Source organism: Ptychodera flava, chromosome 18, assembly GCF_041260155.1.
Source record: "Ptychodera flava strain L36383 chromosome 18, AS_Pfla_20210202, whole genome shotgun sequence".
Taxonomy (NCBI): Eukaryota; Metazoa; Hemichordata; class Enteropneusta; family Ptychoderidae; genus Ptychodera; species Ptychodera flava.
This window is the reverse complement of record NC_091945.1, coordinates 30,524,040-30,550,946: the sequence shown is the minus strand read 5'-3', so window position 1 is coordinate 30,550,946 and position 26,907 is coordinate 30,524,040. Positions and strand designations below refer to the sequence as shown.

The 26,907-nt window shown below is 33.9% G+C and overlaps 1 protein-coding gene across 18 annotated transcripts in view; it reads right to left on the bottom strand.

The window, feature by feature from the left end:
* LOC139117353 (diacylglycerol kinase beta-like) overlaps positions 1-26,907 on the bottom strand; it is a 281,533-nt gene that overhangs the window by 43,630 nt on the left and 210,996 nt on the right. For 9 of the 18 annotated variants that reach the window (XM_070680373.1, XM_070680372.1, XM_070680371.1 and 6 more), the window contains 9 exons: positions 22,412-22,486; positions 21,920-22,039; positions 21,338-21,455; positions 20,703-20,791; positions 19,587-19,628; positions 14,044-14,160; positions 13,435-13,533; positions 11,737-11,814; positions 4,776-4,889 (listed from right to left, as the gene is read on the bottom strand). In XM_070680373.1, the coding sequence (XP_070536474.1) occupies positions 4,776-4,889; positions 11,737-11,814; positions 13,435-13,533; positions 14,044-14,160; positions 19,587-19,628; positions 20,703-20,791; positions 21,338-21,455; positions 21,920-22,039; positions 22,412-22,486 (852 nt within the window). The remainder of the gene's footprint in view (positions 1-4,775; positions 4,890-11,736; positions 11,815-13,434; positions 13,534-14,043; positions 14,161-19,586; positions 19,629-20,702; positions 20,792-21,337; positions 21,456-21,919; positions 22,040-22,411; positions 22,487-26,907) is intronic. The other 9 variants (XM_070680383.1, XM_070680385.1, XM_070680380.1 and 6 more) reach the window with 3 other exon arrangements.

The following is a 26,907-nucleotide window of genomic DNA, read 5'->3' as shown; positions in this document are numbered from 1 at the left end:
AGTTTGCACGGTGACCCCTGATTTTAAATCTTGATTTGGTAAGAGAATGGTCGAAAGTTTCATTTAGGAAAGCTTGAGCATAAGTTTAAACCTTTCCCTTTAAGACGCAGACTACCTAAAATATAATGACAAACAAAATATAATAATATTACAAATCAAGTAGATTACCTATCTGTATCAAGATAAAACTGAGCCTGAAGCAAACAGTAAATTTGCTTATCAATGAAGTAGGTCATCATTCTGAGGCTGATATTACATAGCAAAATATGACTTCATTTTTGGGAAATGTTAAGTTAACATACCGTGACTGCCTAAGCTCATTTCACTGGAAACAATTACTGCAGTAAATAAGCTTTTAAAATTTGCCAAAGGCTAAATTTTACGAAGACTATACCTTGGGGACAGCAGATTTTCAAAAACTTGTAGATCTTCACTATAAATGTTATCATATTTAGGCTTTCTGAGATGTAAAAAGCTTCTGAATCACTGGGATTCGGAACCATTGTGAAAATTTACAGTGGATTCATTTCCTTGTTTTATAAGAAATTAAAAAAAAAACTAAAAACATGTTAAATTGCAAATAGTCAGTATATTGAGTAATTTAAAAATGTTAAGTGCTGATGATTTACAATTATCCAAAAATTACTTAAAATTCTTTAAATTGATACTATTAATTGTCCTCTTTTTCTCAGAAAAGTTTGGAAGTCAAACATAAAGTCTGGGATCAGCTTGGACTGTTTTAGCTGCTGGCTCTTTGGTGGTATATTGTCTATTTGGTAACAGGTGGTACAGATGACCCGGCAATTTCATCTCATTTCCGGGTAAAATCACTCAATCTTTGTTGTTGGAAAGTTCTGGGTCATACCACAGCATGAGACAACGGCCATGTTGCCACAAGACTTGATGCATCCACATTGTTTTCAATAGAGAGGTTGGACACATATGCGAGACAATGAGAGGGAGTGGGTTGATCTCATGTAACTGTCATGCAATAATTAAATTGTAGAGAAATGCGATGATGCGAGCTTTATGATGGTTATTAACATTGTGACCTCATTTCCATTGACAGAGGTCCAACATTGTAAAAGAAAACAACGAGTGGGCACCAAGTTTTGTTGGTGGCAGGGTTAATCGAAAAATTTTATACTCAGTCAAATATGTTGGAAATGCCCATAGTAATTATTGAGGTGCTCTTTGTTTGCCGTTTGTCCTGAGTCTCCTCATGTAAAATGGGAGACAATCTATTATCTATGGAATAACTTCATTCCTCTGTCAGGGAAAATCCAATGGAATACCATAACTGTGAAATATTTCATGCTGTCTGTAACATTGACAAAAGCTGACAGATAATATCTCGTTATAAGAGAGATTGAAATAAGAAAATAACATTTCTGCCAAAGGGCAGTTCAAGGCTTGATGTTATATGTGGCGTAATAGACTTGTACAAGGTAATAATAAAGATGGAAAAACAAGAAATACATTGTCTTTATGAGTATTCTGAAAAGTGTACATGAAATTTTAAAGTTTGGAAGTTTGGAAAGAGTTGTCAATACTAATACTTATTATCATTTATCCTATATTTCTTATTTTTTTGGTACTGTTTTACTTAAGCCCTTCATGTTGAATAATGCAAAAATGTAAATTTTAAGATAGAATGCAAAAATAAAATGGCAAACCAGACTTGACTAGCTTAGGGGCCTTCGATAATAAAAGCTGATGCACAAGAAACGTAATTCCTTCATTTTACTTGAAACCCCCTCCCTCCCCCTCAAAATGTGAAATCAATTTCGTATTATGATGCCATTTCTGACAAACCCACACGCACCTCTCCGATCCACATGCCATGAAAAAATACCGGAAGTGTACGTTAATTAATAAACCTTGACTTTACATGTTTCACTTTTTAAGACACAGAATATTTTAATGTATTTCTCATGTAGGAAAATGTTTCACATACATGTTTCACGTTGAAAAATCAAACAAGTTTTATTTCACATTCACGTCTTTTCATTGTCTTTTCTGTCACCGTATTTTGTTGTCATTCTGTTCTCGATGAACGCGAAGGTAGTTTTGCATTCTCGCTGCAAAGTCGCACTTCGAAAATAATAGACGAAAATTCTTATGCGATTTTGATGCACATAAAACGAAATGAGCTTTTACCTTCTCCCCCTAAATGAAAGAATTATGTTTGTTGTGCGTCAGGTTTTATTATCGACGGCCCCTTATACAGCAGTTATTTCTTCAGGTTTCAACATTACCTTTCTAAAGCTGCTCAACTCCATATTATATCGATTGTACAAAAGATGATATTGGATAATGATATTGGATATCAATAATGATCACAATATTGTATGATGAATGCCTGTGCTGACAAATTTTTTTTTTTTTGCTAGGTGAGAGGATTGTCAATCCTGCCTTGATTTAATTATTGTGAGTTACACTGTGAATATTTGTGGATTTGTCAAACAGAGAACTGAGTTGTGATCGCTGGAAGATTTAAGAATGAACAAGAACAAGAGCTGTCATTGGTGGAAGATTAATTAACTGACCACTGATGGATTAATTTAGTGCTTTTTCAAAGACTCTTCAGAAGATTTGTGGAAGTATGAAATATGGTAAAATCTTGCTGTGCATAATTTATGATTTATTTCAGAGAAGATGGTTTTGGACCAGAAAGAGGAAAAATCACCATAAAAATACAAATATGAAAATTTCCCCACAATTTGAACAAACCTATCTAAAAATACCTTGAGGAACTACATTTTCTCTGTAGAGAAGGGTGAGATAATACTCATGGAATTGTACTTGGAATGATGAAATATTTTTGCAGATCACACATCATGCAAGTCTATGGTGTTATACAGTATGTAATCACGGTGAGAGAGTCTGTAACACATGGTTTTGTTAAGATGTTGCAATTTGGCATTCAGCTGGTCCCAGTGAAAAGTTGCAATACTTATAAATTTGAGTTAAAAAGTAACAGGATTATAATAAATTATAATAATGAAGTAGTTTGTGATACTATCTTGTCATGGATAGTGTGTGAGATTTGTAGAGAGTATGCCCAGTGGTAGGGCTAATGTATGTATGTGACAGTGGTTTATGGGAATCTATGAGTACAAAATACTCAACAACCGTTAAGTCTTAAGTCATGTTGATTGAGTGCTTTTACTTTACAGGCCCCTCATATTGATATTAATTTGTTGTGATCATTGGCATGTTGCATTATTAACGTCATGTTAATATTGACAATAATTTGAGTACCTTCCCTCTTTCAAAGATAATGATTGACCGTGAAGTAAAATGGCGGCTGTGTACACCATTTTCTGTTCAGTAACATTTTCAATGGACATCTGTATCATTTGTTATGAGTATATTATGCCAAGTAGAGCTTAAAAAGTTTCTCTTTTGCTTGTAATCCTTAAACAGCAGTAGTTGAGAAGATTAGGATTTTCAAAGCTACCAATTGGGCAGTCATCTCAAAACAAGCCAGAACTAGGTCACTCATATAGTTCAGCTTGATAGATCAGCTACAATGAAATTAATTACCAATTCATATCATTTCCTCTGGAAAAATATTAATTGTCTGGATAATTGATAACACTTTCTTTGATATTTGATGAAGCAGAAGATCTGATGACAGTACACAATACTAACAGACATAAATTATTTGACTTTTTTGTCGTGAAACCTTTTTTTATTTTGCCATGGTATTCCAGCGTCAAAGAAAGGTTTTGCTTGAATCATTAAAATACTATGATATAGTTTATGCCATGTCTCCGTTCATCTGAGGAGTTTGAACTGTTCACCCTTTGCTATTTGCTGTATATGTCTTAACATCTTGTCATCCAGATAGCCTAAACTCTTGTCCCATTATAATACTTTCACTCTGAAATGTTGGATTGTCAGTAGATTTTTTTTATATTTTTCTAACAAATACCATTATGTTCTAAAGACCTTGCCTTCTCAAACTTGAAAATCTATGAGGGCGCTCTCCATATTTGTATGGAGTGCTTTTCCGCTGATAACTGTTAATATATGCAAACGTTATCTAATGCCAACCCAGAAGATTTTATTCATCAAAATCTAAACTTCTGTTTTTCAAATGATTTTATGAATTTCCGGACATCAACTGAATTCTTTCATTTATAACAACTGAAAACTCTTCTTCAGGCAATGTATAACATGATATACAATTCAAATTACAGTTTTCATTTCTTTTAGTAAGTCCTTTCTGAAAATCATCCAGAAATTTCTACAAAACTCACAACATTTTTTTGTACCATGTAAGACAGAGTGACATTCTCACAACTCTGGGTTTCAGTGTTAAAAATCACTGAGTTGGAAAGAGTCTGAAATGCAAGGCTCACAATACATGTGCTTTACAATTCAAGATCATGTCTGGTACGAGATGGGAATATGGTGTTTAGGTTAATTCTATTAATATTTGTAGAAATTCACCCTTGATATATACACGTGGATTATTACAACAAGGATATTTGAACTCAGAATTTTTCATCTGAGACAATAAACTTCAGGTTCTGAAATTACCATGGTAGTTCAAACCTCTTGAAAGTAAGCAGTTTGCCGTTGGCGAGAGCTAGGGTAACATTATTTTGATGCATGGACGACAAAAATAAAGACTGCACCTCAAGGAAATTCATTTCTGTTTTCTCACCTAGTTTTACATTTGCAAAACTGTCAAGCTTTACTTTAAAGTAAATACAGAAATTGAAGTAGAAATCAAAAAGGTGATCGAACATTTTTTGACGAACCTGAAGTCCCTGTCCTTCAATGGACATAGAGTCTGTTCTCGTCACTGTTGTTTTCTTCACTCCGCTTTCGGTACTTTCTGTTACTTCCCTAGGTGTGAGGGTGCTGCGACGTTCCTGTGAAAGTTTAACACAGTAGGTGTAGCATCAGTATTCAATCTCTGCTACAAAAATTTTCATGCTGCTTTTCCCCCTGTACCTTGGAACGATCCCCCTCTTTTTAGTATCAATGGTTCGTTCCATTGCACAGGGAAATGGGCATGCATGGGTTACTTAATACACTTCAAGGTACAATCCATGTTATTGCCTCTTTGTTTTTCATGTAAACAGAAGTCACAGATATTAGAGATATAGAGAAACAACCAAGAACCAACAGAGCACACAATCCAGTTTGAGTGTGATGCAGATACAGTTCCATGCCTATCGACACAGTATGATTATCAGCATAGAAGTTAACCAGTGTCTGTAGAGCCAAATAAGGCATTTAAGTATCATAATGCATATTTACATTCAGACAGCAAAACTTGAAGTTTCGGTGGCTTTTTTCCTGTATTCCAGAGAAAGTTTTTTGTGGCTCAGCTGCTAAGGGTATGAAGACTGGCTCTGAATTATGTTCTAAATTTCGACACGTAGAATCATTCTAATCAGTATTTGTGCACTCATTTCAAAATTGAAAAAAATGAATTCCTTTTTTATCATTAAATTCAGCGATTGACAAAACTCAAATGTTTCAATCAGTGACTTGCTGGCATTGATACTTCCATGATGCAAAAACTTTCTATCTATCTATCTAAATATGTATATCTATCTCTATATATTTATATATATCTATCTCTCTCTCTTATTATTATTATTATTATTATCATTATTATTATTATTGAGATAGCTAGGTAGCAGTTAAACCTGTAAGTTCCATACTGAAGATCATAATATTTTGAAAATATCTTACAAATACTGAATTTTAAATAAAACACATTATAGAAAACTGTTGTAAACACAGTTCTATGTTGTGAAGTATAAACAGCTGTGATATTTTAACAGTTGCACCATACACCACTGCTCTGAGATACTGGTATATCTGAAGAGAACATAGATGGGGTGGGGGAAGAGAGAGATAATTACTTTTACTATTCTCCAATTTATAAAAATCTTTGTGGAAAACTCACAGCCATAGATTTTCACAGAAAACTTGTTAAAATCTCCTTCTACAATGGCAATTGGAGAACACACTGAACCAGATACTATATAAAGTGCAGTGACACCATGATTGTCTCAAGCACTTCTTTACAAGAAATAAACAAACACTCACTTGAATGACAGAGTAGTACAAAGTTAGCATTGATACAACATACTGACTCACTTGATTATAAACCCTTTGAGTGCCAAAGTCAATTTTTGTCACCTTTACAAAATATATATCATAGCCAAATTTTTTCAGATTTTTTCCAAAATTTAAAAAAAAAAATGTAGTTAATTAAATGTGATGTCCAATAGCACTGATCGCAAATGACGTCATTGTTCTCTTCATTAAAATGCATAAATAAACAAGTCTCCGCATTTTCAGCATAAACGACGAAAATAAAACCTGCAAGTGTTAGAATGGCTATTTAACGTCACACTTATTCGTATGAATTGATGACTGAGACTACAAGCTGCAACAACAGCCGCGCAAACAACAACAAAATTTGTCCGAATTTCAGCATATTTGTCCAAAAGTCGTGTGCATGCAGCTATATTTAGTAACAAATCCGAAATCGCGATCAACGCTATTTGCTCCAAAATTTACAAAACAAATATAGAAAAAATTCATAAAAATTGGTAAAATGTTGCACTAAAATTTTGGAGAGAAAAATTACAGTACTCAAAGGGTTAAGTATTATATTATTGTCACTCTCAAAGTAAAAGGAACAGTTAACAACTTCTGTTTTACATTATGAAGACTTGTATTCTCTTGACAGATATTTAATGCACCTAAAACAAGCCCATTATCTGCACAGCGACAAGATGTGCGCCATATGGTAGTGTACGCATTTTTGACCTGTGTTTGATCTGAAAACATATACAGTCATTGTGTTCATGTCAACACATCAACACAGTTCAAACTTTATGACTGAACACAACAATCTGTGCCATATTGATGCAATATGTTCACATATGGGGGAATGCTATAATTTGTAAAACAGTGAAGAGTGTAAAATAGAAAAACAAATGGTTCAAAGAAATATTCAAAATGATATTAATAAAATAATCTACTAATTAACTATAATCTAAATATATTTATCTTTTGTTTTTTAAAGTGATCTTCATTTGCCTATTTTTAGGTATTTCCTATCACAAGTACCACTAATTGAACATTGGGGAAATCATTTGAAATTCAAAATACAACCAAAAGTGCATTTCTTGCAACTCATAACTGCCAGAGTTTTATGGGGTGAATTTTGAATGACCTCACATCTCGTCAACACATTAAGGATACCTTTTTTCTGAAATTTTGAACAAAACTTTGGGCAAATATTAATCCACAAGAATCATTTCAATACATCATACATTGTTGCAGCTAATGCACGAAAACAAAAACATTACTGTCTTTATTGTGAGTGGAAACTTTTGAACCATGTAGTTTAGCACGACACAATGAGACATGGGAGTATATTGTTCAAACCATTTTTTTTCAGTTTTAGTATTACTTTAAGAGAACACCTAATGATAACTGGTCCAATCTAATGATCTTAAAACACATCTACTTAAAACTAAATGTATTTACCAACTGATCAAAATTGCTGATGGCGAAGAAAATTTACTGTTTTTGAAACTGACAATATCTGTAATATTTTTATGTCAAATGGCTGAAAATCTCTAACAGTCAGGTTTTGCTGGTGTTCAGCAGTTACTCAAAAGTTTGTTGACTTTTGAATTGCTGACCCTTGACCTACGTTCACCTGTCAATTCACAAAACGAATGATACTTTCTCTTTCAAAGCTCAGAATGGCTTTTTTGGACAGTGAGTAATATTCAAGCTAAGCATAACAAAGCAACTAAGAGTATTTTCATCTAAATCAACAAATGGCCATGCATTCCCAGCAGCATGTGCTTAATGATCTTTGAATACCATCATGATAGATTGAATTTCTTTTCAAATGCGGTTTTTGGACTTAAAATGCTTGACGGCTGTTGCCAATCTGGCAGTATTGTACATTAAAACATAAAACTGGACAAAAAAGTCATTATGTTAATTGTAAATAATGCAGGCTGAGTGACTGTTCTATGCACAGGACCATGGCACAGAGCAGTGCCCTCTATTGACCAAATCATGAGAAGATCCTTTAATGGCCAACAGCACAGCCTCAATACAGTTGTAGATCACATTGATCAAAGTCGGTGTGACAAGACAGTTGGGCAAATATTGATTCCTGGTTTTCCATCTTGGATAGCAAATCTATTGGTCGATCATTGCATTTTGTCATCAGCAACTTCTTGATTTTCTACAATACTACTTTTGGAGGGAAAAAGTAGCTTACCACTTGTGATGATTTTGTTTCTATTTTTCATAAAGTGTCTGAACTACAGTTTCTTGTTCTACTCGCCAAGCATGCTGAGATACCCAGTATTCAGCTTGTCAACTCAGCCCGTACATTTGTAGAATGCATTATCATTTTTGACAAGCGAATTCTTGTCCTGAAGAGAATTCAATGTAAACAATAATGGTGCATTTAACAAGTACAGACGCTGTATTGACAAGCTAAATAGAAGGTGTTTCAACTTGCTTCGAGGAGTGGAAAAAGACATTGTGGTTGACATAAAAAAATAAGTGAAAAAAGTTACAGTTTCTAGCTTTTTAACTGTAGTGAATAGATAGTAAGACAAATGGGTATTCTATTGTTGATACATTTCATTAATCACAGCGGATCTGCAACATGCTGATAATGCCGTAATGGTTGTTGTTAACAAGACAAGTCAAATTTAACGCCACTAAAAATGTACATTTTGACTTAAAACAACTGAATTTATTTTGTTGTTCCATCAAAACAAACATTTCAGTGATACAGATGACAATATCCATGGCAACACCTTGGATATGACATATAAACATATCTGTCTTTCATAACTAAAAATACGGAATATGTATTACTTTCTATATTATCCTGAAACTACTACGGTTTAGTGCACATTAATGTTCTAAAATTTCCATGGGAATATCTGATTATAGCAAGCAATTTAACCCCTTGTAGCAGTATCAGAACCAGTATAAACAGTACTGACAATTGTAACCCTTCAGCTGCTCTTTTCAATGAGACTCAAATCAACAAGTTTTGAGGATTGAATGTCAATTATTAGTTGCCTGAGAAACGTTTCACATTGTTGGACGAAAGTACTACACCGAAGAACTGCAAGTTTTGCTTGTCTCTGACACTGTAAGTTATGTAATATGCTTTTTATTTCAATTATTCTATAGTATGCAAACACACACTTTGTCAAGAAGGTAGTAGAAAGAAAATAAATTGCAATGGCACACACATCACTCTGTGATTCCGTTTTCACAGCAACAAACCTGGAAAATAAAATTTTAGTACCAAAATTTGAGATTTTACCACAAACTCATTTTTGAAAAAAAAAGAAACAAAGATGATTTGTTAGAACATGAAGACAGAGCATGATATGGTTAAAAAGTGGTGTTGCTTGGTGACGGTTGCTTAGTGACATGTTATTAGGGAATGGAATGTCATGAAATTAACAAGAGATTGTAAAGAAATTTAATCAGTCAGTATATCCCCAAGATTTCATTTCTGATGAAATTAAAAATAAATTCTGCACATTTGGAAGGTATACAAATGACTTACACAGGAGTCATCTTTTCATTTTAATCTCATTTGCGGCTGTAGAGCACTGAGGCTGGTAGCTATTTTTGTAAGACAGTTTCATCAGATTCATATTTCATAACTTTATTTCAGAATAAAATGTAGATTTGTGTTCCCAATATTTCAGGCTCTTTTATGGTTCTGATGTGTTCTTCTGTTTTGATCAGTTGAACACGATATTGTGTTCTTTTTGCTCTACAGTAGCCGCTTATTAACAGTTGGTTTTAAAATTCAGTGGTATATCGGTACCTTTTAATTCATGGTAATGATTGTGTCTTTATTTCTCAATATCAACAAAAGATAAATTACAAAGTGAATTGCACATTGTTTCTTTGACTTTAAATGACGATTTTATAGATACTTGTAGACCAAGGACTAGATTCACTGGAAATGCAAAATAATTTTTTTTTTTCTTGATAGGATGTTAACTGTAGAACATGGAAAATATATGGTGTGATAATGAATAATTATCCTTAATGAATATGCATAGATTTTTGAAAAGTAATGAAATGGGACAAGTGGTGAATACGTGGACAGAAATTATATTCTTACGTCAGCGTTTCATGAATTTGCACTGAAGAAATTTCTTGACGATCAGAACTTGGTATAATGACAGCTGTATTGTTAAGATGATATTTATTTAATGAAATATTAATATGTTAAAGTAAGGCACACATACAATTGTCAATGATAATAATGAGTAATTTTGTTGAGGTGTGGATGCCATGTTTCAATTGCAAACCAAAGTTCAAAGTTCAAGTTAAAAAATCCAGCTATTGGTAACAGTATTCTAGGATTCTAGTGGATGTAGCAATCATGATATTGACTTGTCTATCTGTATGAAACAGATTTAGGCATTTAGGCATATTAAGGTTGAGCATGCTTCTGGGACAGATAGTCGGGCTCTCAAATTTCTACAATTCTTTTCTGATTTACCACTTTTGGGGCTCACTTTAAAGCTCTTGAAGAAAGAAAAACTTTTACCGGTTAGGTTTTCGAAAATCCAAAGTTTAATTTTTCCCCCGTGGAGTTAACACAGGAATGGTGGCCATTTTGAATATCAAATATCACAAAATGTTGAGTAATTTGCGTCGCTAGTTCCAAACTTTGCATGGTGACACCTGATTTTTCTTGTTGATTTGGTAAGAGAATGGTTGAAAGTTTCATTCAGGAAAGTTTGAGTAAGAAGTTTAAGTCTATCACTTTCGAGGCGCATACTACCTTAAGATTAAAACAGTGTGAATTTAGTTTCTTGATTAAGTTGTGAAGATTAAAATCTTTAAAGACAAATGATCAAAATACCATTGTTTTATGATTTTAAATTGCAATTAATTTCTTTCACCATATAATTTGTTTTGACTTTGACAGTTTGTAAAATTAGAACGGATTTGATTCAAGGGTTTTGAGTATGGATGGTGTTATCAGGTAAATACTGTGACATCACTTCTGATATGATGTGTTATGAAACATGACATAAAACTCTATGAAATCACACTAAAAGGACGAGGGAGAATAGATATTCTTGAATGAAAACAATATTTGCAAACAATAATGAGATGAATATATCTATTTCACAAAATACTAGTATCTTTAGTAATGAAAATTTTGTTAGCCCAAATGGGCACAGACTGTTTTTCGAAGAAATAACCCTGAGGAAACTCAGTCCTACTTTGTATTATCAAAACGAAACTTTCTCAAATATGAAATTATCATTTCATGCCAAATATTATCAGTAGAGAAATTTAGTTCTTTCTAATTGTATTCAAGGTCAGGTGTCAGCTGAAATTCACGATTAGTGCATTTTTAGCACATCAAGAATATTGCATAGTTTAATCATGATATTTTTCAGAATGTTGGTGGTAATATCCATGTTGCTTTTTCTATTCCTGTCGATTTTGGGTCAAAATTACCATTTTCATGTTTTCTGAAAGAAAGCCTACCATTAGAAACGTTGATCTTAAGCTGGAAATTTGACCTGAGTCTGCTTTGGTTTGAAATGGAACACTGCCCTGTGAGTTTTAGTTCATATTAAATGGTGGACGCATTAGCACTCAGAGTGGAAATGTTTTTTCTTGTTTTTATTCTCATTTTACCACACTAGGACACACCTCAGGATGACTTGGGATAGTTGTGGTTGATATTGCATTGTTGTTTAACTTCTGTAAATGAGCATTTCGTGCACGAACCTATATGAGGGGGAGAATAGAACGTCAACGACAAAAGCAAAATATAACATAAATGAAAATACGCCCCATTCATGACAACGTGAGGCGTAAACAACATTAAGTTAGATATGAATGAGTTTTGGCTCAAATTATAAGCATTCGGCTGAAATGGTATGTAACAATGTGACACTGTGTTATTGATGTATGATATGAAATGGAAAGCAACAATCATTACTTGCTAGGCTTTAAGCTGTAAAAAGAAATGAACAGATTTACAAATACCATTGCCTTTAACAAGAACTTATGAGTTATTTGCATTACTCACACATGAATTCAAAACTTTTGGCTCTATATTTCCATATGGAATGATCCTTTTGCAAAACTCTCACACAGTTTAACCTATTAGGTGGTTTGTTCCATTATATTTTGGGGATTATAAGGCCCCGTCTTCTTGGATGAACAGTAGAGAAGAAACTAAAGCAATGTTTAAGTTGGCCAAACAGATGTTAATAAGGCTGCCTAAAAATATGCTCCTGTGTTTCGTATACTTCGTTGAAGTCATGTCAAATTTACAACATTTTACCAAATGTAATGAAAGTATGCATGGAAATTATCAACTGTAAACAGTTTTTACCTTTTCCTAGTTTTGAAAAATTTCTCATTCTCGGAGGCACTAATGTCAAAATGCTGAAAAACAGCTTTTTCTGTGGCTTGTTTGACTTTGATGAATCAAGACATCAGTACATATCCTTCTTTGTAGATTTGGCACACAGATTTCTGTCTGATTGGATACAGAGTTGTGCACTCTCATGATTTTTCTTCCACTAAAATTTGGCTGAAAATTTATTTCTACACCTTTTATTTACTTCCTTGCAGGAAAAATCTCGTCAAATCTTATTTTCAACTTCTCATCTGCCTGAACCATATCATTGGCATTGCTGTTAATCCAACTTCTACAGCCAGATAAAGCACTCTTTTACCTATTTTATTACTTGTTGCCAATGTACAGGAAAATATCTTACTTGAAAGTACAGAGTGGATGGCATGATCATCTCACATCTACACACACTTTAATGGCAGGACATAAGTTACTTGATAAAGACATTTTGAAACCAAATATTATCAGTAAGACTTTGTTTCATGTTATCGTAGTTATGGTGTTTTCATCATCTCAATTTTTAATCCATGAAATTGTGAACCTCTGAATAAGGCCATATCATGTGACTATCACATGACTTCAAGGGGCCTTTAAAACAATGTCTTACTGAGGTGCTTGCTGAAGTTTTATTTTTATTGCATGTGAATAAATGTTGAATACTGTGGAAGAAGTTACAAGTGTGCGGCATTTATGTAGATTACTGCTTGGAAAGCATAAAATTATGTGTGAAAATCTTCCTGTGAACAGTATTAACATATTTGATCAGTCAGTTAAAAATGTATACTCAATAATATTGCACATTTATGAATTCCTTTGATGTAGATTGCAAGGTGTGTTGCCTCATATTTTCCTTTATATTTTGTTTATTGTTACGTAAATTTCTTTTTATAGAGTAAAAATTAATTTTATGAGATTACGAAAAAGGTTCAGATCACGCAGGTTGTTTCTCAATATTTGGCCTCTTGAGGGCGGCATTTACTTACCAGGACAGCCGGGCAGACAGCAGTTGGTGGCAAGACATGATCTCTGAGCTCACCCAAATTACACTCAGGTTTCATATGAGACGCACACTTGTTGTGAAGCTGTAAAAAACGGCAGAAAAAGGGCAACTGTGATTTTCCCTTTCAATCAGACATTGTATAAAAGATTGGATGAGATTTTAGGGTAAATCGCCATTAACTATAGCTTCAGATATATTTTCCAGAATTACTTTTTCAGCTTGCAAAGTACTTCTTCATGTTCGACTTTCTAACTCATGCTGGAATAGCAAGTGTTCAACTCGTCAACACAACTTGAATAAATGTAACCTTCAATTGTATTGTGGCCAACAATAGAATTCATACGACAACAGTAACAATGTATACTGTACACAATGCATCTTGTTGGCAGAACTGACACTTGGCATTTCAATGTACTTTGGAAAGACGAAATTGAAGAAGATTTATTTGTTTTCTACACCGAAAATTGAACACCACATAAAGGAAACAGTGCATGAAAACAGTGCCATTGGGGCTTTTAAATCAAAGATGGCTACCACATGAGAAGAAAGATCCCAAACCTAATTAAATAGAGGAATAGAGTTCACAACTTACTGTGATTTGACACCATCTACAGTGTAATCCTGTGACACCATTGTAGCTTTTGATTGACTTTTTACATCTGTCGCATTTGCCTGTACAATTACCTTCAATCCAATGGTGATTTAATATCTGTTACCAGAAAAGAGATAACATCAGTAATTGATTGATGATAATACACATTTTATATTTATGAATGATGCACAGAAAAAAATTGTATAGAATATGGTTCCATGTTTCAAGGGAATAAAGGGATGAGCAGGACACGGAGTAACTGTAAGATTTGTACAATATACCACGGAAAGTCTTCTGCTGGTATGATGTATTGCATTTCTCTGTGTGTCTCTGAAAAGATAATTGTGATGTACGGCTTCTGAATCATTACAAAAACTCATGTAGAAAGAAGAAATGCAAGGTAGCAGGCGCTGAATACCTTTGTGTTTGCCACATCATCAGAAGTGACAAACTACCTAGTGGCCAACATAGCTCTGCTGTGACTTTTCAAAGAAAATGATGAAAATTATCACATTCTATTTGGTACTTGATAATTCACAGAGTGTATTTCATATTTGCAATACATGGTAAGCGTCACAGATTTCATTACAAACTTGAAATTCCACAATCAGTAGACTGAAAGATTCCGTAGCGTGCGAGCGCTCCAGCCCACTGCGACCTACGACCCTTTACCAAGGTGTAAAGGGTCGTAGGTTGCAGTGCGCCAGAGCGCCCGCATGCGACGGAATCTTTCAGTCTACACAATCAGTAGACAGTACCAAAAAAACAAATATGAAGATCCCTGGGAACAGCTCTTTAGGGATAAAAAGTAATTTAAAAATCTGGATGAATTGCTAATAATTAAAGTAACAAAGCTGCCATGTGAAACACTGTGAATTAATGGCAAAATATAACTAAAAAATTTAAAAAGCAAACTAAGTAATATTATTTTTGCTTCAGTTTATTAAAGCTGTGAAGTTTGTTGCGTTCATCATACGCATGTTCCACAGTAAATGAAATAAATGCTTGAGGACAGACTTGATTTGTTCAGCTACCATTTTAGTTTGAAAAAAAACTGATAGATGAGCAAATTGCATACTGTTGTTTACTAATAGACTACAAATAAACTATAAATTCTTGTCTGATGATGTGAAACAGAAAGTTTCATTTTGTAAAAGGGCAATGCTTTACAAGCCTTCATAAAGACTAAAGGAGTTGAAACAGAAAACTGAATGTTGTAGATAAACTTTAAAAAATAAGCTGGTAGTATTTCCAAAGGTCGCTGACACAGGATCACTTCAGATGTTCATTAACCCTTGGAGTGCTGTAATTTTTCCCAGCAAAATTTAAGCGCAACATTTTATGAGTTTTAATGAATTTTTCTGCAATTTTTTACATAATTTTGGACCAAACGGACATCACATTTCCTTGGCTATGGTTTTTCATCAAAATTTTGGCAAAAATCTGAAAAAAATTTGACTAGGGTACATTTTATAAAGGCAACAAAGGGTTAATTTAATGAATGCAGCATATAATGATTGGGATTTGGTGCTAGAAATAGTGTTCAGAATGTTGATAGGATAACCATATTTCTGGAAAAAATAACACCAATGATGTGGTTAAAATATGGGTGATGACCTGTTTCAATGCATTTGGCTTGGCAGGTTGAAATGGGACTGAAATTAACCCCTCATACCACTATGGTTTGGTCCAATATTATTATTTTCTATGGAAAGATGGACCTCTACAAAGAAAGATGTGAGGGGTCGGGTTCCACTACTTTTAAGGTTCAGATTGAGATTCAGATACAGATTTAGTAATACTATGTCCAGCTATATTAAATAGAAAACATAAAAAATAGCAACTCAAAACTGCAGATTTACAGCTATCTCTGAATGTAAAGACTGACAATTGCTCAATAATAATAAATACAAATATGATACGCTGAATGCAGTTGAAATATTGATCAAAAGCTGTAGCCAATAAAAAGTGATATCCATTCAGTGCAAAACTGTCAAAAAATTACAAAGAACTTCATAAAAATTGATAAAAATTTGAACTCAAATGTTGGCGGGAAAGATTACAGCACTCGAAGGGTTAAATTCTTGATTTACTCATGAGAATGCATGAATATGTGAACACAAGGGATCATCTGGAGTTCTAGTAATGTTTCCAATATTCCTTTTGTAACAGAAAGGTCTCCAAGCCTTCTGAGAGCATATGCCTTGAAGTGAAGTCTGGAGCTCAAGGAGGCCAGGGATAATAAATGTGTAAAAAAAAAATTCTGTATAGTACATTAAACAAATTTTGGTGTATTGGGGTAGACAGTGATAAAAAACTGTAATTAATTAATTCAAGATTCAGATTTTCAGCACATTCAAGGTAAAAAAATTAAGCATTTAATAAGGGACTGCAGCTGTAAATTTTGATGATTTTTCATATTTTTGTTTTTTGTTATCTGCAAGTTCTTGTTCTACTCCCCACAGCAATTTGAACTATCCACAATTTTATGGTTTGTACACACACCATTTCCACAGACATATAAGGTATTATTAGGTGTACTGTTATTGTTAAAGTTTGAATTTTAGTCCAGTCTAAATTCACTTTGTCAACACTGTAAATGTACATGATGGGCTGACATGCTCAACAGTGTGTATCTCAACATGATTCAGGGAGTAAAACAAGAAACTGTGGTTGAACAAAAACAGTGAAAATAAATCTCTATAAAAACAAAAACTGTGAAAACAAATCCTCAATAGTTACACCTACTGTTGCTTTAACTGCATGAATCATTAAAAATATTATTTTTGGGTTGAAAACTCAATCGTGCCGAGAGTAGCTTCAATATTTTGTTTGGCCTACACTCTGTTCAGTGATAAGTTTATTAGTATGCAATTATGCAAATATTTCACAGTAATCAACACCTTGATTGGAGATCTCCTCCAATTAAGGTGTTTATTAGTATGCAATTATGCAAATATTTCACAGTAATCAACACCTTGATTGGAGATCTCCTCCAACCAGATGTCTTACCCTGATAAAAATCCTCTATAACCAATACCTAGTATTGCAATATGTTAATTTCTTTTACCCCAAAGAGGATCAAACAAAATCTCATGGCAGCTTCTTTGGTGATGCATTTGCTAGCAGTCTTGTAAGTAGCATAAACAATCTAAACTCCTAGCATTGCTTTGTTCAACATATTTAAGTAAATAAGCCCTTGCATGATAATTACAAAACTTGAAGAACTCTTTGGATTTTCATACATCCATGGGTATACTAGACTCCCTCACAACCCTTCATTGACTTAGGAAGAGTGGCTCTCTTTAGCTCAGCATTGTAAGCTTAGTGTAGGCCAGATCAGTGCGTATGCCTGGTGGGTATTTTTGAACTAGATATTTGGGGTCCACCAATAGAAGGACATGCACTGGTTTTATTTTCCCATCACTACACTGTCAGTGTTTTCCAATATTGTGTCTCATTGTCAGAAATATTCACCATGTGTTGGCTTTTGTTCTGACTTGGCAAGATCGCTGAGGGCACATCAGTGAAGGTCAGCTATGTGAAGCTGCTCTGCAAACAAGGGGAGTCTAATCAATTGTTTCCCAGCATTCTTTGATTAGAAATTGCAAAGCTCATCCATTGAGGGCGCTATTTACTCTCTTAAATCAATCAGTAATGAACTGCCCTTAAAAGGTGAAATTGCAAGTGGTACACATGAAACACATTCTCAACTGTGGAATTTCAATATTGTTCTGCAAGGCGTACATTATGTATACATCCACAGAATGAAAAAGTGCGGATGAAAAGAAGATGGAGCAGTATTAGGAAGAGTATAATCTCGTCTGATTGATGGAGATAATGATATGCATACCCCTGTTTCCAATCTTTTTTCAATTAGAGATCTTTGAACCATAGCTTTGATATATCCAGACACGAGCTGATTGTGCCAAATCAGGTTTCATTTAGCTTACACAGCCTTGCTTATGTAAAAAGCATGCATTCCAGGCGGGTAGTTTTGAACTAGATATCTGGGGTCCACCGATAGGAGAACATGCACTGGTTTTATTTTACCATCACTACACTGGCAGTGTTTTCCAAGATTGTGTCTCATTGCCAGAAGCAAGGTGTGTGTATGGTATATAGCAAACTCCGACACACAGCAGTGACGTTGTGAGCTAGTTAATTACTCTCTCTATTTGCTTGAATCTTTCTCCTGGCAATGATTGAGGGAGAAATGAAATGTGGAACACTGTGCCCTTCTATTTAGTGTAGACACTGATCCTGTGTCTATCAGACATGGCAAGTTTCATCATTCCCACAAATTTGAATGAGTAGCATACACAATATCATCAAAGTTTTGCATGTAAGTTGCTTGGTTTGGAACCAATATGGAAGTTTACAGGCCATTGCTCAGTCACTATTTGATGTACACAATGCAACTTTCTGATTTTCATTTGTTTGCTTTGCAATCAAAATTACTGATGGACAGCTAAGCTTTGTGTGTCTCAGTAAATTTCACTTGTATTTTGTATCAACTCTAGTCAACAGATGTACTCTGGCTTTCATGATAATTTAGATGTTGATAGTTACTTCTTTCAGTAAGTTGTACAATAGCTCCACTAAGGTAGGAATTATTGCCAGAAATGGACACTTTCTGCCACTGTGTGAAAAAGCATGATAATTCATATTGCTTCATTCTCATTCTGAAGAATGCTTTTCTTCAAATCTATTGGCAAGAATTATCAGCAACAAATAGAAAATCATATCTGGCAATTTATCAAACAATTAATTTTTCAAAATCCATTGATGAGAATTTCATTTCACAGATATCCTGTCTCACAGATTGAGTTGGAGGAAAAAAATAAATTCTTGCACATGTATCACAAATTGTGAGAAAGTGTCTATTTCTCAAAGTGATGAATATAAGTAATTAAAATGAAAGTTTGTAAACTGGGTGCTGATCATAATAAATTCTTTGACACTACAGACACCTTGGAACTTAAACTCATAGTTTTTGAAATATCGTTTCTGTTATTTTTTAATCTATTCACAGATAAGTTGGTGCCGCACAACCCTAGCATAGTAGAATGGTTGTAGTAGGCAGCGCAGAATGCAAATCTACATGCATACAGAATACGTGTATTGACATGTGCTGTAACAATAACTAAATACTGCAAAAAAAGACAAACTTGTGTGAAGTTGATGCTCTAACAATCACCATCTGCAATAAAGGCATCATTCCGTCATTGTAAATCATTTAAAAACAGACCCAGCATACCATAACACTATAGGCCCCGCTTCAACGCTGTAATGCAAGCACTATCCGTTAGCATATGTACAGCTCCACGTGTGAAACAGCAACCTAGAGTTACATACATCATATCTTTACAAAAATTCTAGGGTTTTTTAGAGGAGGGTTTATTTCTTTGCTGCAGGGAATTTTGTCAGCGTGCATGTAAACAACAACAACAGTTACCACGACCACCATGCAAGAAGGGCAGGGAACAAAAATGGACACACATACCAATGAAATGCGGACATTAAAATGACCTTTGACCTACCGGTACGTCACCCCATGTCTCGGGATCCCCTTTTGGCATTGACTGCATGTATGTGAATATAAATGGAAAGCACTGGTGCTCAGATATTACAAACAAATGTACTATTTCACATTTCAAAAACATCCTCAAAAAGTAGTTACGTAAGATTCAGTCAAGAACTGCACATGTGCTACTCTGTGATCAGAGATAACTTTCTGAAAAAATTTTCTTCATCTTTAAAATTGCTTGTGATCACAGAAAAATTTTCAGTGGTACACTTCTTCAGGAGGTACAGCTGTACTGCTGCATGGGAGTGTACCTGCCATATCTTTTACATGAAATTGGTAGCTGTATTTCATCAAAAAAAGATAAGTTTACAAATGTTAGACACGTAAGTCTGCAATACAAAAGTAGGACAAAAAAAAGATGTTTTCAATAACCACAGAAATAGAACCAGTCCAACCCTTTAACTGCTAAAGTTTGGAACAGTCCAATTGTTTGTCAAGGCATGACAAGACCTCTGTACATAGAAAGAGGATGAATAGGCTGAGTCGGCACATTGACATGACAAAGGCCAGGTTGCAATGTTCAGTGTTGTTTGGGAGATGAGCATTTTTGCAACATAGAATTCTACTGAAATAGCAGATGTGTGTTAGTTTGCCAAATTAAATTTCTATGTAGCTTTGCTTGAAGCTAAGCTGCTGGTCTGTTCAGAGAATCCGATGACCCTGTACATCCACTGTAACTTGTAACTTTTGGTTTAACTTTTGGTTTAAATTTTGAAGAGAGTCTTCTAGCTGTGTTTCACTTTACAATGAGCTATGGCAGCTATCCTGTAGTTGTATTTGAACTTGTCTATAACATCCAAAATGGTTTACCATATATGCTGTAACTGCTAGGAATTTACCAACAGGCGTTAACAGAAAACCTGACTTTTGACAGGACAGTAGCCTTCATAAAGTGAAAAACAGGGAACAATACAGCCAGCGTATACTGAATATTTCAATAGGAAGGCCATCAGTTTACCCATATTATGCTAGATCTTAAAGATCTTAAGACTCATGCTTGAAAGTAACTGTGAAGACTATTGAAATGGAGAGATAGAGTAGAGAAGAGATGTCTAGATTACATACTCACATTACTAGTTCTTTTAGATTTGACATATGTACTTATACAAGATGGAGGTGCTCTCTGTACACATCGTTCATGAACTGTATATTTACAAACTGTAAAAAGGACAGAAAAGATGAGAGAATACTTCATTGTCTGGCCTAAATGATAATGAAGTGATTTGTTGGATGACGGAGTTTGCACTTGTTTCAAAATTATGAAGGCAATCATTCTTGATGATGTCACGGAAACCATTGTGCATGGTTGAATGATAATGGGCCACAATATTGATGAATACAATGCTACAAGGATCTAAAGCATACACCTGTTCATGGGCCAATCAGAATGAACTTGAAACTAGAGGCATGAGTATAAACTGCATATTGTAATCAGCAGTGTCATATTTGCTTGCTATCCCATCAACCACTGGGTGACAACTTTCCTAGTTGAGTTTCCCTTGCAGTGTGCAGCTGCTCGAAAAGTTATATCTGATTGGTAGATTACCATTATTTAATGCAATTTAAGGAGTCTGAAACTAAAGCTATTGTCCACCTGATTGGCCGTTTGGAAATAATTCATAATCAATGAGTTTCAGCCATCCAGTTGGCCAAAAGCTTCCGAGACGCTGCACGTTAGCCCTAAGCTTTGGCTTGGATACTCACATGTACAACAAAGTCCCTGCTTTCCCAGACCAACCAACATATTTAGACAAAGATTACAGTAGGCTGGTCTGTTGAAATGTTTCAATCTCCACACATGGTTGCCATCATCTTTGACATTCTACAGTGGAGTAAACAGAAAACGATAAGTAAACAAATGTAGCAACATTTAGTAGATAAACAGCTAAGTAATAAATATATTTCTAGCATCAAAAAATTCTGTCTGCGGCAAAATTACTCAGTATTTCCTTATTCTTTTCACAAGTATTAATGAAGGAAATATAAAAGGCATTTGCCACAGGTATTTTATCAAATTTTTACACATCTATGACAATTTTTCAGTGTTAACCCATTCTAAATGTAACTTTGAAAGGATAACTGGCTGACCTTTGACCATAATAATCCTAACAATGGCTACATTTATCGATATATTACTCTCAATATACATGGAACCTGACAATTCAAATCAAGTGTATAAGTACTTTTACAAATTAATATCAACCAGGCAGAGCTGAAGATCCTATAGTCCACTTAACTGGTGGTTTGCTGTGTTTGTAGAGAACTGCATAAACAGTAAATACTTACAGTATCTAACCCTAGTAAGACTAACAATGGTATGGTTGTCATCCCACCACGAATCCATTCTTCAAGGGAGACAGTACCATCAGAATCATAGTCTATCTCTATCATCATGTCCTGTAGAATCTACAGATAAAGCATATCATTTACTGTCAATTTCTTCCTGGAACTCCTGAAATCTTGTCACATTTTTATCAGTATGAATAAATAAGTACATGGTTGCAACATTATTAAGAGTGATTCAAAAGGTAGCAGTTATCATTCCAGTATCAATATTTTGACTTATAAACAGATCTATAAGGTAACATTTTTTTGAACTTAAACTTGTGACCAATTTGATTTGGTTGCACTAAAAGGGACTTGTCTATGTAGCTTTCTTCAGGAAAGCTGGGTTACAAAAATGACCAAATTCTAAACTGAATCCTTTTGTTACAATTGGTAGATGCATTGAACAGAAATCACAATTAACACAAAAATTTAAAATAGTCGTGATCTTACTGGTCTAAGCTCTGAAACGTCCCATCCTAGATACTCTGCAACATGCATCATCTGATTCACAATGCAGTCAAGTTCCTAGTATCCAAAATAAAAAAAAATATGCAAAACATGGATATTATGGATGATATAATATGAGAATGGGGATCAGCTTCTTATAGAAAGCAGACTTTGGTATGACATCCTCAAACCAGATCTGCTGCATTGTGAGCTGTGTCAATCAATAGCTATGAGGTAGCTGTAATGTAATTTTACAAGGAAATGGGGCAAAGCATTATTTTATTTTATAGGCAAAACTGGCATCATTGTGCCAATAAGGTACCAATCTAGACACCAATATCCAACATGACTTAGAATAAAACTGACCTCTCATTCTACACAAATTCTGACCAAAAACTGTGATAAGATGACAAATTGGTCATTCATTAACTCTTTTACTACTTTAGGCAGATCCTATTCTTTGTAGTAGGATGGCTAACTGTCAGTGAGAATGTGCTTTAGAGGTAGATTTGGGGCACTTTAACACTGTCCTAGTCTACTGTTTGTGTAGACTCATTTTCACACCTGTAGAGCAAATCAAGTTTCACCATCCTATTTTTGGGAAACAGAACATTAAATTTTCCCCATAGAGTTAATACAGCATATGGCTGCCATTTTGAATTTCAAATACAAATAAATTTTAGGTACTGATGATTAGATTCTCTTGTCCTAACCATACATTGTGACTCCTGAATTCCTTTCTGTTTGTGAAAGAAAATGGTCTGAAGTTTCCTTGGGGAAGATTTGCACAGAAGTTCAAAACTTTCTGTTTCAAAGAGTGTATTACCTTTATACTGTTTACAGGGGTGTGATGGTTGAATACAATGTCAAATAAAAAAATTCAGTTTCAATATCAATTGCTGATGTCATACCGGTCCACATACTGCAGTTGAACCTGCTGAAAGCAGGAGTTTGATGCAGCTGCACATATGTGTTTATTGCATGCATGAACAGAGCGGCAGAAGTGCCTTCACAGGGGAATATGAAATATAATATTAATATCTATATTAAATGTTGAAATATATCAGTTGTTGAAACAAGACCTAAGTTTACACTGACATATATTCCCTTGTTGCCATAGCAACTTCATTTCATTTCATTTTATTTCATGTTCTTAAACTGAAGTTTGCTGATATTTATATTAATTTTCCAGTGAATTCTTCATTAGTTGGTATGTGTCTAGATCTAGTGTATATTTGGCTTCTGTGGTAATTTTCTAAAGGTTGAAATAATGATTCATCTTTGTTATCTGATGCAAAAATAGAACACAAGGAAAAAAAATATTAAGTAACTGAGACCTTTTCCGATGGCATATTCTGACACTGAGAAATAAATCACTGTCTGAAATTTCCATCTCCAATTGCCAGGGATTGAATGAATGGCTGCCTCCAGGGGGGATGGTTTGTGCTGGAATGGATGAAGTATAAGTCTATTTTCAACTCATAATAGATACTGATGGTGAACTGCGTAATCAGATAAGGATGATATATTCAACATCTTTGGACACACTACAAGCCGTAGGCTGTGTAATATGACACACCTTGTCAGAATCATCTTACATTTCTCAGTCTCAGAAATTACCACGTATGTCATATTCGATAATGTTAAAAGTTGTGCAGTCAGTGACTCCAATCTTGTAATTATACATTTTATATCCAGACATTATTAACATGATATGTCTGACACCTCATGTTTAGTTGTTTGCTGTGGGATATGACACGATATTTCTCAGTAATTACCTTCTTATTTTAGATTTATGGTGATAATATGCAACTGATAACTTAAAGAGACAGTAGAGGTAACTTTGGATTTTTATTACTATTTTTTTTTCAACTAGAATTTCTTATTCTACTCCCCAAAGCATGTTAGATACATAATCCTACATGGACAGTAAATGTGTAAGCTACATTGTTATTGTTGATGAGAGAATTCTCCCTCCGACTAGAATTCAAATCCAAACAATAACAGTGCATTTTACAAATATAGACACTGTGTTGACAAGCTAAATAAGCAGATGTTTCAACATGCTGGGGGAGTGGAACAAGAACTTGCGATTGACATATCAAACAATATATATATATATATATATATATATATATATATATATATATATATATATATATATATATATATATATATATATATATATATATATATATATATATATATATAATATATATATATATATATATATATATATCCTGTGATTTAAGAGTGTTTCGTGGATTCTGAAATGGCATATATATATATATATATATATATATATATAATATATATATATATATATATATATATATATATATATATATATATATATATATATATATATATATAATATTTTATATATATATATATATATATATATATATATATATATATATTTATGTGATTTAAGAGTGTTTCGTGGATCTGAAATGGCATATATATATATATATATATATATATATATATATATATATATATATATATATATTATATATTATATATATAAATATATATATATATATATATATATATATATATATATATATATATATATATATATATATATATATATATATATATATATATATATATATATATATATATATATATATATATATATATATATATATATATATCCTGTGATTTAAAAGTGTTTCGTGGATTCTGAAATGGCCAAATGCCAAAGGCAATTATCACTTTTAATGTTGGTACACAAGTGTTTTCTCTGCATGTTCACTGATGGGGCAATTTCTGCCCCATTCATCAAAATTAGGGGGCAAACTTGACATTTGAGGGGGCAGTATTTTTTAATGGTTACTAATGACATTAAATAACATATCCTATCAAAACATGAACATAAAGTGGCACTAGTATCCATGGAGACTGAAGCACAACTATGTCCTTTACTGTGTTTTCTTTGCGATGCGTACACTCCACGTTATGCACGTCACCAAAATTGAATGACAGGCGATATTTTGTCTTTTCCGAGGGAATATTTTGAATAGAAATAACAGCAAATTTACAGGTCACTACACTGTGCGCTTGGGTCATCATATGGACGTATTTGTGTGCTGTGTTTTGTGCGCAATTTTTGCGCAGTCAGTAACTTTTAAAGGGCAAAAAAAGGCTCGAAATGCGCAATTTGCGCAATCGCGCAGTCGATAGAAAACCCTGGTACACAGATAGATGAAATGGCAGAGTTAAAATCAAGCAGAGTCAAAGGCTAGCACCCTCAGTAACAGACCCATTCACAAAGTCTGAGAGTTTAACTCCGTTGATGAGCTTAAAATGATGTACAAACTCTTGGAAGATCAGGGATTGGTGGGGAAATAATTTCTTTTCATATCATTGTTTTATATTGTCTCTTAAAAAAAATAACTGGAGAATCCTACCAAATATGACATGTAATAGAAAGTAATATCGTACCATACCAGATATTAAAATTAAAATAAAATCAAAACAATAACCACACTTGCAGGAAAGTTGTTAAACACACAGGGCTGGTAGTTTTATTTTGCTCAGTCTGGGCAAACACATCGCCATACCAATGCTACAGGAGTGAAAAGGGACTGTCAAAAGTTTTTTCAGAGCTCCCATTCTAATTTTCTTCCATAAGCTGAGGCCATGGTTCATAAAAATAATACTCTAGCAAACTTTGGTGAAAACTTGTAACATTCTGAGTGAAACTGAATCCATACACTGAGATGACTGTAGCACTTCTGCTAAATGTGAATATTAAATTAATGTATCAGTTTCAGTGTTATATGAGATAAAAATAATATATAATTTGTTCTTTGCAAGTTTTTCATATCCATTATGTTTCTAAAATGTCATATTCATAGAGATCATATTGAAATGTTTCATCACATCCTTGCCCTTCACAAATACCTTGCAATCTCATAAAAGCACAAAGTGTAATATTATACTTTTGTTTTTTGCACGTTTCCTGATGATCCATATATCAATGACAAACTATGCATGCTCAGCTCACAGCAGAGTGAATGAAACACATTGTCCCATATGGAGTACATATGTGTGTATAGCTGTTGAACTTCCGTCCCCTGTTTGGAAATCCGTCATATACCCAAACTGCCCATCACTATTTTTCATTTGCACGATGGCCACAACATGTGAATTCTTGTTTCTCAAAACTAAAAAATTCATTCATTCTTGGGAGGATATTGAAGGCAATCACAGAATATTTTGTAACGTATTCAGTAGAGTGTTGGGTTCTACCGCATGCATTGCAAACATTATCCTTGGCTGTCATATTTGTAGACATAATGGATTAACATGATGTCGCGTCAGTGCAAAAAGGTTCCATCTGCAAATTTCCCCTTTCAGTGGTGTCCAAGAAAAACTTAAATTTGTAACAGTGGCCGTCATTGGGTAAATGTGAAACCAGTGCTCACAAATATTTGATAATTGTCACTCACAAGATTTTACTTGGAGTTTGTCTCATGGGTAACTACTCA